This window comes from Dicentrarchus labrax, unplaced genomic scaffold (genome assembly GCF_905237075.1).
Source record: "Dicentrarchus labrax unplaced genomic scaffold, dlabrax2021, whole genome shotgun sequence".
Lineage (NCBI taxonomy): Eukaryota > Metazoa > Chordata > Actinopteri > Moronidae > Dicentrarchus > Dicentrarchus labrax.
Genome location: NW_026136742.1, coordinates 25,001 through 43,217, shown reverse-complemented (window position 1 = coordinate 43,217; position 18,217 = coordinate 25,001). Strand labels below are relative to the sequence as shown.

The window sequence follows — 18,217 nt, the reverse complement described above, 5'->3', positions numbered from 1 at the left end:
ATTAATGAGAAATCAGTCATTGTGTTTGTAAAAAAATAAAAGGATATGTTTGTTATCAGGAATAAAAACACAAGAAACACACAAGAGAAGATATACAAGACGTAAACTGTTAATTAGTTATATATACACACACATATTTAATTTGGAAAAACAAACAAAATGAGACACAAACGTCAGACTGGAATAAAAACAAAAACTTGCAATAAAATTTTATTTAAATTCTGTCCTGAATCAGAACACGTGCAACAACTGAAACACAGAAACAACATGGCGTCACGCCGCCTTGTATTTACACGTGTGTACGTAGGTATTTATGTGTTTGCGTGCACAGGACAACCACACAAACAGACGCTCTGAAAAACAATTAATATTGTAGAAACGAACACGACACCATTTCACACCCTGTTGTCTTGGTAGCAGAGGGGTTAACGCGGCTACAACGCATCGGATCGTCTCTCTGGAAGGATCTGAAACGTCTGTTTTGTTCTTTTGCTTTCGTTTCTTTGCAGACGATGACCTCTTCTATAGCTGTGATTTAATGCTAATTTAACACTATCAAAACGACTGAAATGTACTTAGATCCACCATCACGCAGGCGACGTAAAGATTATAATGTATAATCCCAGTGGGAGTACGTGGCTCAGGATTCACCTGCCTCATAAACTACAACACAAATTACAATATATGGCAAAATATATGGCAGTCAGTCTACAAATTTGTACAATTCGTAGTTTAAGGTCTATCAGATCGTTGTCAACATCACACAAAACAATCTCCCACATTTCCGACATAGAAATCATACAGGAAGGCAAGAAAAGAGAGAATAAACACAAATAGCTGGTTGGCAAAGCAAAACAATAGCTACCTAATCTACATCAATCGTTAGCTAGGCAGTTACATCGGAAAACTAATGTTAGCAAAAGGCTAATTTACATAAATCATTATATTTTGCTAACATTAGCTAATTTAAGATGTGACACACACACACACACACACACACACATATATAGCATTTCGCAGATTTGCGGGTTTTGGTACCAATACCAAAGCAATACTTTCTTTTACTTAAAAAAATATAACTAACAAAAGAAACTAAACTTCTCAAATGTAAAATTTCGTCAAAACAAAAGCAGCCAAACAGAAATTAAACTAAAATTGAATGAAATCAGGAAAAACTTGATCACATATACATAGTCACATCCTGAGTTAGGAGAAAGGAAAAGAATAAAGTGGAAAACAAACAACAACCGAAGCGGGAAAGAATCCAAGTAAAATACAGTGGAAAGAAAAGTCGGAGAGAAATTTAAATGTCAGTGGAGAGCGATCGCGAGCGTAAAGGGAGAGATTTATCAGAACCTTCCAGAGAAACAGAATTAAAGTGCATCAACAAAAGAGGCAAAGCAACCAATGAAAACAGCATTCGGCGAAAACAAAGAACCAATCAGACGTCATTACTGGCAGTGACACGAGGGTCCCATATCAACTCATTAGCTTATTGAAAAGCTTTTGATTTTGTATTTATAAAATCTATTATTTCTATCAAGACTAACTTCATAAAAATTATCTCGTCTCCAATCGTACATTTTTGATTTACTCATAATTATAACAGTCGTAGTTATAAAATAAGATCTTGTTGTTATTTTCTTTGAATCTGTTCACGTTTAGTGTCACAAATAATTTTCTGCCTCGTAAACAGAGAGAATATCTGCGTTCATCTTTAGGTGTGAATTGGATAAATGTTATTTTAGTGCTCAAACATACTGAATCTGAAGTTTACTAGCTTTAATCAATAAATTATTGTGTTGGCACTAAAATACTTTTCCCCATTCACACGTAAAAATCCCTAAAAATTACTGAACAGATCCGTAAATCTTTCTAATTAGTGTATTTATGTTAACTAGCTCATTAAAACGAGTTAAAGTTATTAAGGGCAGTCATAGCTCAATAGCTACTCTACTTCAATCATTAGGTAGTTACATCTTTGAAAAATATAACTGACAAAATAAAATAGACTTCTCAAATGTAAAATTTTGTCAAAACAAAAACAGCCAAACAGAAATTAGCCTAAAAAATAAAAAAAACAAAGACTGGAATCAGAAACTATTTGATCAAAGAGTTTGTACACAAATTAAAAACGTGACATTTTTAACGCCAGCTTTCTGTATTTGACCGTTTTTGACATTTCGGGTTTGTAATGAAACATTTTTTGAGGTTTGATCCGGATATTTAAAGGTGGGACCAACATGCCACAGCAGCCTCAGTCTCGACAGGAAGGAGCAGGGTTGAGTTCACTTTCACTACGTTGGCAGCAGAATCACAGTCGCATTAAAAAACAAAAGAATGAAACAGTGCAAATGTGAAGATAACATGGTAATTAAATCCCTTGAAAATAAAGCTTATAAACACAACAGTAAGTGACTTTAATTAAAAACATTATTCGCTTAAAATTGGCCAAGACGAGGCGATACAAACCCACCGTTCGTATATTACAGCAAACACGCTCTGCGCCACTGTTACAGGTGTTTAAATTAACTAGTGTTTGTTATATAGCTGATAACTGAGAGTGAACTCGTCCTCGGATGTTAAACCGAGGACAGACGACAGATTAAAGGTAGGAAGAAACTTAAAAATACTTTAAAGTCTTCCTGAATCTGAGAGGAAATGAACTCGTTGGAAGGACTGGAAACACAAATACTTTTCATCCCAGGGTTTTATTTTGAAGGCGGTTTCCTTTGCCTGAATTTAAAGACTCATCAGGTCCTGGAAGTTGCTTTAATTTGAAAAACAATATGTGCATAAAAAGGCTGTTAAAAGATCTTCACTTAAATTTATTGTTTTATGTCCTGAATTCAGTTTCAGGAAGTCTGTTTGAATTAAGTTTAAGACATTAGCATCGAAAGAGAGGCGGGAATAAACAGTGTTGGTTTTCCAGTCTACACTCGGGCAGTCGACCCGTCCTAAGCCCCGCCCCCTTTTTGCTCTCTTTTGCCTTAGATATGCTATGTGCTAGGCTAGTCTATGTTGAAAAGACGAGCAGCATTTTGCTACAGAGCAAAACACTAGTGAACTACGACGCTTACTGTACAATGTGTACTCTACACACTCTTTTAAACATAGACTAGCCTAGCACGTAGCATATCCAAGCACAGGACAGGAGGAAATTGTTCGAGGCTCGCTCAACCGTTATTGGAGCAGGGCCAAAAAGGGGCGGGGCTTACGGCAGTTAAATTCTCTCAGGTTCAGTTTTCCTCCGGCTACATCGACTATCGGATCCTGAATGTTTACAAACAAACTTCCAATAGTTTAAATTCATATCATGAATTTGCGTTCCGTATGTACAATTACACAAATAATCAACACTTGAATCTGCCCGATCAATACTCAATCACATTGAGGATCACCAGACCGAGGGGGGGGGTCAGTCTTTGCTGCTGGGTGTCTCTGTTACAAAAATAAACGTCTCCTCTGGTATCAAAATAGATGACAATCTTTTTTTTTTTTTAATCTCTCTTAAGTTTCAGGAAGCTCGCGGTTGCCCGGCGACAAACCGCGACGCGACCTCGCAGTCCGCGCACCAGTTTGGCAAAAAAAAACGTCAATCTGTGGAATACGCGTTTCATATATTTACACTCAGTAAAGCGGGGAAAGCTTTTGCTCTTAATGTGTTTCTACGACTGTGTAAACCTTTTTTTTTTTACGCCTTTCACAGTTTGTTTTGGTGGCGTTAATTTAAAAATGGCAGCTAACACGCCGTCTGCGGCGGACAACACATGCGGGTTCTGAACTAACGTTTGCTAACGTTTCAGAGAAGAGATCCCCTGACTAGCTACGTTAAAGATCTGATGCTTGATTGTCGGGGTTCAAAGTCTGTTTTTTGTTTTATTTTTAAAAGGCAGCACGGGGGGGAATCGGACACGTGGTGGTCAGGCAGACGGACGGACGGACGGTGAAACAACATAACAAGGCAACACTAAAGGCAGGGTTCCTACACGCCGTTATACCGAATGTTCGGGCTCAGGAGAGACGGCCACGATGGAAGACTGATGAGGAAAGTCTGTCTATCTGACGCCAGGCGGACGCTGCACGAGTTAAACCAACATTATCAGAGAGCTGCTTACGGTAGCCACACTCGGCAAACCCAAGATGACGTCATTTAATGCCCGAACGCCGGACGCTGTGATCTCTCTCGGGGTATAATTAATTATATTTACGATTAATAACGTAAGGCAGCATTGTTTTGCGACATTTAACATAAATTTTGCTCAATTTTGATTCATTTTGAGTGTTTTCTTACTCGTCTAGTCGTCTGAATTTCAATTTAAAATCAGCGTGAACATCCCAAAGTTAACAAAACAGGATCGTGCGGTGTCTGCCGGGCGGTTAACGAGTTTAATTGCTTACAAACTATTAAAAAGCGGAGAACAGGTGGTTGGTGCAGCTGAAAACTCTCCATCATTGTGGCATTTCTCCCCCTGACTACTCCTAAAGACCCAAGATCTTCTCACTAGTGTCACACTTTTATTATTATTATTTAAACTCTTGTAGTGAAATCCTACATTTCGTCAACCTTTCTCCTACCTCATAATACTCTGCGCAGCCCGGCTAACAGTCAACAGCACGTTCTCACATAGGAACCCTGGTTTGTTTGGAGCCTCAGGAAGCCTCCAAACCAAAATACTGTCGGAGTATCGTGAAGATTAAAAAGGAGCCTAGAACCCTACAGACAGGCAGAAAGAGGAAATAAAACAATGTGTAGTTGCTAATCAATACTGCAGTCAAACTGTAGCTCTAATACTGCCACCGTTTTTAGCAAAATAAAACAACAAAAAACCGAATCCTCTGCCCAGAGTAGCTGGTGTGTCCTTTCAAAATAAAAGTCAGTCACCGCATCAAGAAACAAAATCTAAAAAAAAACCTAAACCTAACCTTCCAGACCAGGACGAGCCCTGATACGGCGTCCCAGAGGTTTAAAGTTGTTGTGCCTCTTTATCAGGAAAACCCCAGGTGACAGAATATTCCAGCAGAAGGTCAGAAGACGGGTCCTGGTCCTGGTCCTGGTCCTGGATGTCGCTCTCAGACACATACAGGTAGTTTTAATGCATTCATCCATCCAGATTGGCTCATTTGGCGGCCGCCTTTCTCCAGTTCTACCCTGTTTCCACACGAGATTGAGTGTTTATCGGAGGATAAACGTGGGCTCTGTTCGAATCCCGTCCAGTTCCACAATATCTGAAATGAGTTGGAGGTTCTGTTCCTAGAAACAGCGTCAAACAGAGGCAACGACAGACGGAGTTATATCTCCTGGTTAAACACACACTGGATAAACACCCATGTTCTAGTCCAGGGTTCGGGGTCCTAGGTCCAACCGGTCCAAGGAGACTAAAACAGAACCAGGTCAGGAACCAAGAACCAACACACACACACACACACACACACACACACACACACACACACACAAAAGTCCTGCTTTTAGACGAGTCGGTTTTGTTTTATATCACAGACAACAATGCTGCTGGTTCTGGGTTTTAGACCTAGAATCAGGTCCTGGGTCGTGAGTGCCTTCAGGTCTTTCTCCAGAGCTTCAGGTCCGCTGAACCTGACGGAGTCATTTTTTGTGGGGGGGTGGGTGGGGGGGGATCTGGTTTGGTTCTGTTCGGCTCCTCTCAGGACTTGTCCCCCAGCTGAGACTGCTCCATGGACCCCTCCTCGTCCGAGAGACCCGTTTCCACGGTGATGACGAGGGATGCCACCGAGGCGCTGCTCGCCATCGGCTGTAGCTCACCTGAAGATCAACAGTAAACTATTAATAACATAATCTTTAGTTTAGTTTGTAGTTAGAAGTTGAATCTGAAACCGGTTTCTGTTCCAGCAGGTAAAAATAAATAATTTAAATAAAACAAATAAAGTGATTTCTCATCTTTAATTAAGAGGTTTTAATGGATTCTTCTTCAAAAACATATAAACACATAAAGAAAGAACAATGTTTTGTTATTGAGACTTTAACTGCAGCACCATGATGGAGGTGTCATACACCAGAAACACCACCGGGTGGCAGTATAACGCCACTCAGTGTGTGTGTGTGTGTGTGTGTGTGTGTGTGTGTGTGTGTGTGTGTGTTACCTGTGTGTGTGTCCGTGGTGGCCGTCACAGGGCTGTCTCTGAGGGTGTCGGGGTCCTGGTAGTCCTGCGGGAGTCCCACCCGCCGCACGCCGGGGTCCAGCACCACGGAGGAGCCGCCCTCGCTCAGCGTGCCGTCGCTGGACGCCCCGGACACCACGGCCTCCAGCGCCAGGGCCCCGACTCCGCCCACCCCGCCCACGCCGACCCCGCCCACGCCACCCAGAGCGAGGTCGTAGTCCAGCGGCAGGTCGTCCAGGCAATCCGCATTCAGCTGGAAGAGAGAGAGGAAACGGCTTTAATCTGACCTCTGCCAGAGTTATGGGACATTATGGGATGGACACACGTTAGATAAACGTTTCCTGTAATGTTATTGACAACTTTTATTATTTTAATCAGGGTTTTGAGTTACACTTCCTTAAAAACAATTTAATATTGGGCTACTTTTATGTGGCATCTTTGCTCTAATTGGGCTTCAAATAACATCAAAACACCAAAAACATCTAATTAAATGATTTTTCAGTATTATTTTGATGCTCAATCAGGTTTTTAATAAACTATTAATACGTCCCTCAGTTGGCACATCTCCCCTCTCCTGTGCAAACACAAGTTAAAAACAACCCCTCCCCTCTCCCTCTCCCATGACTCCTGTGAGACTCACGGCGATGCCCAGGGCTTTGAGGATGTTCATCTTGCACATTGGACACGTGCGGTGATCCAGCAGCCACGGATCCACGCAGCTCTTATGGAATAAATGTCTGAAGAAGAAAAACTCCAAAAGTTAATCTGCACTCGAACGGACAAACATCGGAAAACCGCTGCAGGAGGATTCGAGCTTCCAGCTGCTTTGACTTTGTGAAGTTAAACGAGAAGAATTCTGGGAAAACATGTTTTTATTTTAGATCTCATTTCCTAATCTCGTACAAAACAAAACAATCCCGTTACTGTTTACTCTCTTTTTTTCTGCACAAAGCTCAAATAAAAAACAGTTTGTCCCGAGTTGAACAGTTTCCTTCACATGACAACAAAACGAGTGTGTTTTAGAAATCAGTGCAATCAGAGGAACTAAACTCAGGAACTACACATTATTTACAGGATATTTGCTCATTTTAAAATAAATTTCCAGGTGTTTTTCCAAGGCTGGATAACTAGTGTGTGAGTCTCCAGGTGTTTTCCAGGATGTGTTTACCTGCAGGGCAGTATGCGGACCACGTCGTTGGCCTTGTAGCCCTCGATGCAGACGGCACAGTTGTCGAAGTCGGCCTCCGTCTCCTGGTCGCCCTTCCTGATGGTGCGGACCTGCAGCTTGCTGATGGCCTTCTTCGCCGCGTCGCCCAGACGACGCTGAGGGGAGACGAGAGAGAACCAGAGGGAGGGAGGGAGGGAGGGAGGGAGGGAGGAGATGACAGAGAGGATTGTGGGTGAGGCAGCAGCGGCAGATGTCTGGGAAATAAAACCACCTGTGGAGGAGTTTGTTTCCAGCTCCACGTTAACCGTCGTCACCTGACAGCTGATCTCAGATAAATGTGACTCCCTGAATGCCGTCAGTAATTACAGGTTCCTGTCTGTGGAAGCAGCAGTGATTCATTAGGACTTGTGCAACCAGTTGGGATTAAAAACACTCCCATTTGTATTTCACAAGCTGCTTTTATGGTCATTTCTTCTCTTTTTCTCTGTACAGAATCTGTTTCTAATCAGCTGTTTTTGGGAACATTCAGTGTGTTTGATGCTCTTAAGTAACCAGTTACAGTCTTTCTCCAGTTATTTGATCTCTGAAACAAAAGGGATTCCTCAGCCATGTTCTTATACTCCTCTACATTTGTCTTTTATTACCCTTCCTGTGCACTGAAAAGATCTCATGTAGCTCAGAAAAAGTAATATTTTGATGATTCCTGTGTTAATATTGTGAATTGTAGAATAATTGTGACATTAAATTGTAATATTGTCTCACAGTTACATCGACAGTGATGCTCCAAACATAATGATCTTATAGAATATGATTCATTGCTGTAAATTAAACTACCCGACAGTGTATAAAGTAGTTCAAATGAGCTCATCATTAAACATCTACAGCAGTAAAATGAAACATACACATTAATACAGCTGTAATATTAATACAAACACATAATACTTTTGTACTTTTAAAGGTTTTGAATGCAGGACTTTGACATTCTCCACAATGTGGTAAAACACATCATATTCTGATTATTGTGACAGATTAAAATTGTGATATGATTCACAACTAGTGGGAATTTTTGGTTTTGCAACACAATTTTCATTTTTCATCATTTTTTTAGGTTTGTACCAAACAGAAATGTTTTCTTACATCTGGAGAAAAAGATCTGTAAACCTTCACAACAATACTTTAATATAATGTTGTTTATCAGACATGTAAACCTTTTAAAACTGCAGCTTCTGTGATTTGGATTTTGCACCTTTGGTCACATTTGTATTAATTGTGCTGCTGGAAACAAAGAGTCATCGAAGAGAAGAAGAAATGGTCCAAAGCATGACCTCATTTCACGGAAAAACTCACTATTACAACAACTACTATAATTATACTCCTTTCCTACACTGTGTTCAGACTCAGACATAAAACACAAAGAAACCGTGTAGGATCAAAGAGAACCGGGCCCATAAGCAGAATGTATAACGGTAACATCTGATTAACTCTCTGCTGTCGATTGTGTCCTGATTCTCACGGTGAAACTAGTGAAGACGACTGCTCTAGAAGTTAAAATTTAATCAGTTTCCACTGGTGAAGATTTAAATATTTGTGTAAATTTAGACTCGTTCAGATCTGTGTGTGCGACTGTCCTCAATCTCAGACGCACAAACACGCCAAGAAAAGTCCGAAAGCGCCGTCTTCCGTCACCATTACAGTTAAAACAAGGACGACATGTTTCCAGAATAAGGTCAAGGAGTAAAAACGTTCCCCGGCATCGACTGATTATAAATTAATTCCTGTATTTTCACTGTTTGAAAGCTCATGTTGACTCAGTTTGTTGTCAGTACCTGGTTCCGATCTCGTGCGTTGGCGTATCTGAACCTCTGGATGTAGTAGAAGACGAGCCAGGCGAGCGAGATGATCATCAGCACGATGAAAGAGATGGACACGAACACCACCGACGTCCTGCTGACGTACTTCTGCAGGTTCCTCGTCCCGATGGTGATCGTCATGGTGACCGTCACGTTGCGCTCCAGCAGGGACGCGACCTCGCGGCCTTTCGGCTCCGGGATCATGATGGCGACCACCTCGCCTGTACCTGCGGAGAGGAGCACGCCGGATAATCAGTCTCTAGATTCATCAAGTTTAATAAATTATACTTTAAGGAGAAAAAGCTTCGATAAAACGGGAACAAACGTTTAAACATCCGACAGAAAGATCCTCTAAACCTCCAACCTGAGGACACCTCGTACCCACAAAGCTGCTCTACAACCTCAATCTTCAAGTAAAAGTTTATTTCTTTATCTACAGAAAGGATGGAGAACATCAAACAGACTGTTTCAACATTTACAAGATCAAACTATTTGGCTTCTTTTGGAGATTGTTGCAGACAAATTCCTTATTTCCTGACAACATTATGATGTTTTTAGACATTTGTTGTTGTTGTTGTTTTTGCACGAAACTTGGAGAGAAAGTAAAAAATTGCTAAATTTGCTGTAATTTTTTTGAACAAACCTTTAAAAACAAATACAACTTGTTCCAGTGAGAATAAATTTGCTCGTAGTTTTACACAGCGGATTGTAATGATTGAATAAATTTACATAAAAGTTGCAGTGATTCAATAAAGTTGCAGAATTCACAGGAATTGGTTGAATTCGCGTTAGTTATCGCAACTTCCTTCCTAGCTACCTTCAGGAACACTTTAAATCTAAAAGAGATCTGGAGAGGAAGAGGAAGAGGAAGAAAGAAGCTCAAATGTTCCCAACATAAAACCAACTGACCGTCTGCACACGGCCCAAGAGGAGAGGGAGAGACCCCGGTGCTGCATGCATGGAAATAAAAATCACAATTTAATATATTTTAACACATTTCTCTCCTTTTCCTGAAGGAGTCGGTAGAAATAAAGTTACTGAATCCAGTAAATCCAGTGAGGAAGTTGCAAAGTTGGCGACATCGGCTCTTTCTACGATTGATTTTATGTGTAAACGCGTTTCACGTAAATCTCTTTTATAACCTGTTAAACAGACGGATAAAGGAGCTAAACTCCGGTTTAAGTTCAGGTTTGTGTATGTTTGTGTATATTTTAGTTCAGGTTTGTGTATATTTGAGTATATTTGTGTATATTTGAGTATATTTGAGTATGTTTGTGTCTGTTTGTGTCTGTTTGTGTTTGTTTGTGTTTGTTTGTGTCTGTTTGTTTGGAGCTACAGCAGCAGAGTTTATTCACTCTGGTCTGTGTCTGAGATATTAAATGTGATTTCTGGAGAGAAAGAGTTACTGAAAGTGATGAATGAAGAGTTTGGAGGAGGAAGATGAAAGCAGAAGGAGGAAAAGAAGAAGTAAGTTGCACGTGGTAATTAAGCGCTCGATTGTGGCAAAAATCACGATCATTTCCCTTAAAGCTTTAAATAGAATAAAAACCTCGAGCGTATCTTGTTCTCATAAGAAGCCAGAATCCTAATTAAAAAGTAAAGTTCGACTTGTCGCAGAGCCCTGGGTCAAAGGTCAGAGCGTGCAGCTGGTAATGATTCAGTGCTGCTCGAGGACACTTCAACAGAGCAGCTACGAGCAAAACCACAACGCCGACCTCCAACAGCTGCTCGCTCTGAGAAACACGTCAACACGCGAACCACTGGGGTCTGTATCTGTGAAGACGTGTGAACACAACCCCCCCCTCCTCCTCTTCCTCCTCCTTCAGCCCTGCAGGTGTGAGGAAGAACACGTCTGTGTCTGCTGCTTCCGGGTTGTTTTTTTTATTTAATTTGGGCAATTCGGTAGTCTGAGGTTATCCTTGTGACTGAGGCCTGACTAACACACCCTCACATAACCCCCGAGAGTAAAACAAACACTCCAGAGGAAGGTTTGTTTCCACAGTGAGACACAACCGCAGCTACCGCAGTGAAAAGGCCTCGTTTCTAACAATATCTAACATTAAAAATGTGGTAATTTCAGCCATAAAAGTGCAACAGAAATGTTGAGGAAGAAGAGGAATGAGTCGGGCTGAAGGGGCAGCTTGCACAGTAAGTGGGACGAACATGAAGCCTCCTAATGACCCCAAAAATCAGTCTGGAACTAGATCCATCTTCCACCGCCTAAGTAGGTCTCGCCTGTCCGCCTCGAAGTACATTTAGTACAAATTTGAGGCGTCTGTAGTTGAGTTGTTTCCATTTTTATGACACCTTCAACTTCCACTTCGCTGCAACTCTGATAGAAACACTCTAAACTCTGCTACAGTTAATTAATATTAGTTATTAAGGGCTGCACAACTAATAAAAATATGCAAATCACAAGAGATGTGATGTTTGTATGAAGGTAAAATGTGTGAAAAACAGCATTAAAATTAAGTATTAATGCCCAAAAATGTTCACATTATGATGATTTTAATCGTTTGTCAATTTGTGATGTAAAAATTATAATTTCCAACATAATTCTGACTCACAATATGATGTTTTTACCGTATTGTGCAGCTTTACGAGCATCTGAGACTAACGTTGAATCATCTAAAGTGTGTTGAAACTCGACGACTGATAGCTGCCATTATCTGAGGTCTGCTGATATGTTTGCACATCACAAACTGACTAATGTCATTTTTAAACTCACAGATAAAGCACACGGACCGACGCTGTGGTTCACACACACACACACACACACACACACACACACACACACACACTGAACTGTCTTCACTTTATATTTTAAGATTCCTCGTTTCCTGTTTAGCAGCTCTGAACCTCGTTGAACGTGTACAGTGACAGTAAACGTGTGTTCATATTCGTTTTGCAGAGTCACACAGCTTAAATACAATTCAACAACTTTTACTGTGTGTGTGTGTGTGTGTGTGTGTGTAGCTCGGCCACAAGTTGAATAAATTCCCCCGAGGCCGACACTGAACTCACAGCAACCCCCTCAAACACACAAACAGCAACAAAATCAATTAGTCTCTGCCTAAAAATACACCCCTGGGATCAATGTCTCTCTCTCCAAAAAACACACACACACACACACACACACACACACACACACACACACACACACACACACACACACAGTGAAGTTTGAACCGTCAAACAGTCCTCTGGAGAGGTGATAACTCCTCTTTTATCACCATAAGAATCTCTAACGGTCCTCATAAAGACAACAAACACACACTGAGGTGGCTGCAGGCTGATGATGAAGATGATGATGATGAAGATGAAGATGAGGCAGCCACCCAGCAGAAGTCAGTGAAGGTTCGTCACTACACTTCCCGTTCCTCTGCCGACACAAACAGACCAATCGCAGACGATCTGTGTCTGCGTGTCGTCGCTGTAACGTTAGAAAACGAGCTTGTTGTTGTTGTTGTTATTGTTGTTGTTGTTGTTGCTGCGTGATGAAGAGGAGGAACAATAACTCCTCTCCCAGCACAGATTCTGGTCTGAACTTATCTCCACCGTTCTCTTTAGATTTAATATTGAAATGTAGTTAGAAAACATCTGTTGTTACTGAACTTATCGGACATCACTATTGTTTACTACAACAACAACAACAACAACAACAACAACAACAACAAACAGTTCTGGCTCTTCATTATATAAAAAAACTTCTCAAACATACTTTGACTTTTATTTTTTTGCAGTTTAATCGTGACCCGAAATCAGCTGCTAAAAAACAAAACACGATGACTTCACTTTAGTTTGACCAATCAGCGATCAAACACTTTATCGCCACGGTTACGGTGCGCGTTAGCTTCCTGGCTGTTTTTATGAATTATACGAAGAAAATGAAACTATTTTTGTAATTTCCACTTTCTCATGTAAAAACTAAACAAAACATCAGAACTTTTTTAGAAAAGCTGCTGTGAAATCAGACGGCTCCAAAAACAAACCCCCCGAAATCTGTAAGGATAAACAATTAAACAATAAAAATAACCAGCAGATTAACTGATGGAAGTATCACAACCATTATTCAATCATTCAGAATCAGGATCAATAAAAACAACTTCTGGATCAGAACCAAAACGCCCAAACTCTCTCTGGAAAACAAACAAGTTGGGTTCAATCTTTTAATCAATTATACAAATCTAACAACAAATCTTAACCATTTTTTGCAACTTTCACTTTCTCCTGATTCAGAAATACTAAACTTAACTTAAACATTGACATTATTTTAGAAAAGCTGCTGTGAAATCAGTCGTTTTAGACCCAAACAATCCTAAAAAAAAAAGACACTTAAAGAAGAAAACAAGCAGCAGATTCACTGATGGTGAAAACAGTATTTAATCATTCAGAATCAGTGTTCCTAGATTCCTAGTAAGTTCAGATGGAGTCCAGCTCCCGTCGGACGACGACCTTGACACTAAAAACATCCTGAGAAAGTTGATTTAAAGAGAAACTCTCAGAGGGGTGAGGGAGGGAGGGAGGGAGGAGGGAGGGAGGAGGGAGGAGGGGGGAGGGAGGAGGGGGGAGATCCCTGGAGGAGGAACAGCTGAGAGTCAGTTCACTGAATAAAAACAAGAACTGGAGGAGCTCCGTCCTCCGCTGCTACAGTCTGTTATATAATGACACACTCAATCACATCATGTTGAGTTTGTCCACCGGCACCAGTTCAGACACACTGGGATCCAGTTCAGACAGACACACACTGGGATCCAGTTCAGACAGACACACACTGGGATCCAGTTCAGACAGACAGACTGGGATCCAGTTCAGACAGACAGACTGGGATCCAGTTCAGACAGACACACTGGGATCCAGTTCAGACAGACACACTGGGATCCAGTTCAGACAGACAGACTGGGATCCAGTTCAGACAGACAGACTGGGATCCAGTTCAGACAGACACACACTGGGATCCAGTTCAGACAGACACACACTGGGATCCAGTTCAGACAGACAGACACACTGGGATCCAGTTCAGACAGACAGACACACTGGGATCCAGTTCAGACAGACAGACACACTGGGATCCAGTTCAGACAGACACACACACTGGGATCCAGTTCAGACAAACACACACTGGGATCCAGTTCAGACACACTGGGATCCAGTTCAGACACACTGGGATCCAGTTCAACCAGCAACAGTCGACAAAAAGGTCAGAAAATAGTGAAGAAAGTGAATCACAGTTTCCCCTAAAAGGTCGAAAACGCAAAGAAATCCAGTTTCAGACGATAGAAAATAATCATTAATTGCTCATTAAAATCAGAATTGATTCCTGATTTGATGATTTTTGTGTCACCAGTTTCATTCTGGAGAAGATTTGTCAGAATATATTATTATTATTATTTATTTCAATAATAATTAGATTAATTGATAAAGCCCTACAGGAGAATAAACATCAGTAATGTGAGTTTGACTCAATTTATCAATAACAGCACCTTAATTATCTCCATATAAATATTTATAGACATATAATTTAAATACTGTTTTTAATGGAAACTAATTTCCACCAAAGTGATTATAATGAGACTGTTTCTAATAATTACTTAATATCTCAAAATATTAAGAACATTTCTGATTATTTTTAAATATTGAACCATTATTTTGATAAAGTTTGTCATTATTTTGACACATTTAATCATAATTTTGAAATATTGTTATTATTTTCAGATATTAAATAATATTTTTTTACATATTAACTCATTATTTTGATAAAGTTTCTCATTATTTTGACACATTTTCTCACTGTAATTATTAATTAAATGCTATTATTGTTGATAACACTGTCAGTATTGTTGTTCCACAGTGTCCAGTGTATATCTGGGTCAGTACCACTGCCATTAAACCCGGTGGTTCCGTTACACTGCGCACTCTATACGACCGGTACCTGGATGGGGCATGGTGATGGTGTCGTTGGCGTTGGCCGACCCCACGTTGAAGATGACCACCGCGGACGCGTTGTGTGCGGCAGCGTGGCGGATCTTCTCCCGGTAGGTGCAGTTTCCCCGGGCTATCAGCGCTATCCAGGCCCCGGGCTGAGCGGGCAACGCGAACCGGGAGTTGGGGTCGCAGGCCTGGCGGTCGTGCGGCGCGGCGGGCAGCACCACCACCCCCTTCGCGTCCCGCTTCGGGGAGTGCTCCCCGTACCGCCCGCACTCCGTCTTCTCCGTGCGGAGCTCCGAGGTGGCCGGGTCCACGTAGGTGATGTTGACGAAGGCGGTGTACCACTCCTCCCGCTCGGCCACGGTGAAGTCCAGACACAGCAGGTGGACGAAGCAGAAGGAGAGCAGCCACGTCGAGAGAGCCAGGCTGCGGCAGGCCGCCACCAGAGAGCCCGGGGCCATGGTGAGCCCTCCCCGGCGAGAGCGAGCCGTCCGTCGGTCAGTCGGCCCGGAGGAGCCCGGCAGCGTCTAACAGCGGCTCTCTACTCCTCCATGCTACCAGCGGAGCGAGCAGGAGGTCCGGCTTTAGTTTTAATATCGACACAAACTCCGTTCTCACCCGCGGTTTCTTTAATTTAACCCGTTTTTCGGTGTTTTTTCGGTGTTTTTCGGTGTTTTTCAGCCGCTCCCAACCGCCGCTCTCCGGCTACCGAGCAGCCCGTTAACCGTCGCCATTCTTCTTCTTCTTCGGTTTATAAATGGCGGTTGGTCAACCAGCGCCACCTAGCGGCCTGGAGGCTCCGCGGATTAAAAACATAAACACAAAGAAAACAAAAACATAAACTACCTCTCTATTGTTCTTAAATAATGAATTAAACTCTATTGTTCTTAAATAATGAGTTAAACTCTATTATTATTAAATAATGAGTTAAAGGTGGCGGGTTTCAGTCAGTGCTTTAAGGTGCAGCCGAGGAACAACAACACACCGAGAACACCGCCGACATAAAACCGTAAAGCAGTTTGATTCCACTGCTCGTTAATAGTTAATAGTTAATAATTAATAGTTAACAGTTAATAATTAATGTTAATAGTTTGTTGGATATTTAAAGCTAGCTGGACGCGGCTCAGAAGCTAAGCTGCATTGTTTTGGGCCTGAGCGGAGTGGCGGGAAGCTAGCGCGGGCTAGGACGCGACAGTTCCGGTTGTTTAATCCAAAATAAAAGCCGCGGTATTGCTGGTAAAACGCTTATTTTGCTAAATCGCAGCGTTAATTACTCACCATGTCATAATATTAACACTTAACTGTTTGTACGTTACTTCATGTTTGTTATTTTAGACGCCTTGTTGGGAAAATCAGACAATAAGTAGACCGTTCTCTTTTATTTTGAAGGACAACACGTTTTTGTTTCCGTTATGAATTTCTTCCGATTCTGGCTTGACGCATACGTGCGTGCGCAGCCACCCCGCGGACCGGAAGAGAAACAGCTGCTGTACGAACCAAAATAAAAGCTCTAATGTCATTAAAACTTTTATTGCACCTTTTGGTTGTTTTTGCCCAAATATAAACGTAAAAACAAACAAACATAGAACTAGCACAGTGTTACAGTATTTATCTGTTATTATATATTATTATAGAAGTATTTAGACATTTTATTAAATGTAAAAATCTTCATTTAGACTCTTAAAGCACAAAAGTCTCAACATTATTTATCACTTTAATGTTGTTGTATCTGTTGGGGCTGATTTTAATCACTTTACATGCTGCTGAGTAATTTATTAAACTATAAAAATGCATCATAATTTAATCATTTACTTAAAAAATGCAGTGTGGAGTAAAAGTAGTATAAAACTAAAAGTTCTTGAGTACTTGGTCATTTTTAAAAACAAATACACATTTTCTGAAATAAAACGACTCACTCAGACGTCTTTGGGTGCTGAGAGAGATTTTAACTTGTTTTTTATCAGTTTTAGTTGCTAAAACGTTATAAAATGTTGTCAATAACTGTTAAATCAGCTTGTATATTATCCTGACTTCAGTTTTGAGGTGTTGTAGAGGAAGAATGTGTCAGAATCTACTTTAAATACCAATAAAATATAAGTTTATATTACATTTTGATGGTGCATTTTCTTTTAAAGTGTGTATTTAATCAGATTTTAATCACAAACCAGAAATACTGTTTGTTTCTGAGAGTTTGGACCAACTGTGTGAATGTGTGTGGAGCCCCCTACAGGTTGAATGCAGCGCTGCATCAATAAACATTATTATTATTATAAGTTTTAATTAATGTGAAAAAAAATAAATCAAGAATTCATTTATTGCAGAAACATGTTTGTGAATCAAACACCTGCAGACACATAATAATAATAATAATAATAATAACAACAACAACAACAACAAACACTTTACATGATAAAAACAAAAAAATAATTAAAAAATAAAATCAATTCTGTACAGAAAAAACTACAAAATAAAACGTATCAACCGAAGCTGCCGTCGGGAGGTCGGTACAGTTTGGGGAAAGTGAGGAGCTGAACGCCGCTGAAGGCGAACTTCCTGCTGCCGACGTTCTTCTGCACGTTCTCCATCCTGCAGCCGTCTCTACACACACACACACACGCACACACGCACACACACACACACACACACACACACACACACACACACACACACACACACACACACACAGTGAGGTACAGATGTCTGATAACACAAACAGCTCCTTCACAACAATTAAAACATTCTGATTGGTTCGAGAAACAGAAGAAAAAAAACACACAAACACAATAAATTCAATAAAAACATTAAAATAATGAATAAATAAACATTTCCCAGAAACAGAATTGGGTCAAATTCTTCTTTTTAACTCCAACGCAGCCGAATAAGCAACTTTAAATCTTCATTTGAGGCTTTTTTATTAAATTATTGATGAAATCTGAGTCTGAAACAGCTGATTTATGTCCACTTAAAGCTTTAATATGTAAGATTTCCTCATTAAACTGTGTTTAAACTCTACACTTATGTTCTATATTGTGTTCTTACATTATCCCAAATGTTTCCTACAACGTTCAATCTGTCATCTTATTCTGGTAAATGTACATTTCTTACTCTCCTCTAGAAGCTCGTCTGTGAACAT

At 40.8% G+C, this 18,217-nt stretch overlaps 2 protein-coding genes across 4 annotated transcripts in view; both read right to left on the bottom strand.

Moving 5' to 3' along the window:
• Positions 1–184: 184 nt before the first annotated feature.
• Positions 185–16,254, bottom strand: LOC127359594 (RING finger protein 150). The gene is made up of 6 exons (XM_051393523.1): positions 15,089–16,254; positions 9,133–9,383; positions 7,307–7,461; positions 6,779–6,875; positions 6,121–6,391; positions 185–5,782 (listed from the first exon to the last, which is right to left on the bottom strand). Exons 1-6 carry the CDS (start codon positions 15,543–15,545, stop codon positions 5,664–5,666), a joined length of 1,350 nt encoding a protein of 449 aa, XP_051249483.1. The 5' UTR covers positions 15,546–16,254; the 3' UTR covers positions 185–5,663.
• Positions 16,255–17,380: 1,126 nt separating this feature from the next.
• The window catches only part of LOC127359593 (type II inositol 3,4-bisphosphate 4-phosphatase), a 13,733-nt gene continuing 12,896 nt past the window's right edge, over positions 17,381–18,217 (bottom strand). For 2 of the 3 annotated variants that reach the window (XM_051393520.1, XM_051393522.1), the window contains one exon: positions 17,539–18,217. This exon is cut by the window's right edge and continues 448 nt beyond it. Coding sequence is in view for 1 of the 3 variants with exons in the window: in XM_051393521.1 (XP_051249481.1) it covers positions 17,562–17,682 (121 nt within the window). In the remaining 2 variants the exon portion in view is untranslated. The other variant, XM_051393521.1, reaches the window with a different exon arrangement.

Excerpts from the sequence above, each read along its gene's own strand:
- LOC127359594 (XM_051393523.1), bottom strand. The coding sequence starts at position 15,545 with ATGGCCCCGGGCTCTCTGGTGGCGGCCTGCCGCAGCCTGGCTCTCTCG. Across the intron at positions 9,384-15,088 it reads CATCACCATGCCCCATCCAG|GTACAGGCGAGGTGGTCGCC; the intron begins GTACCGGTCGTA and ends TCCTCTCCGCAG. Across the intron at positions 5,783-6,120 it reads CACCACGGACACACACACAG|GTGAGCTACAGCCGATGGCG; the intron begins GTAACACACACA and ends GTTGATCTTCAG.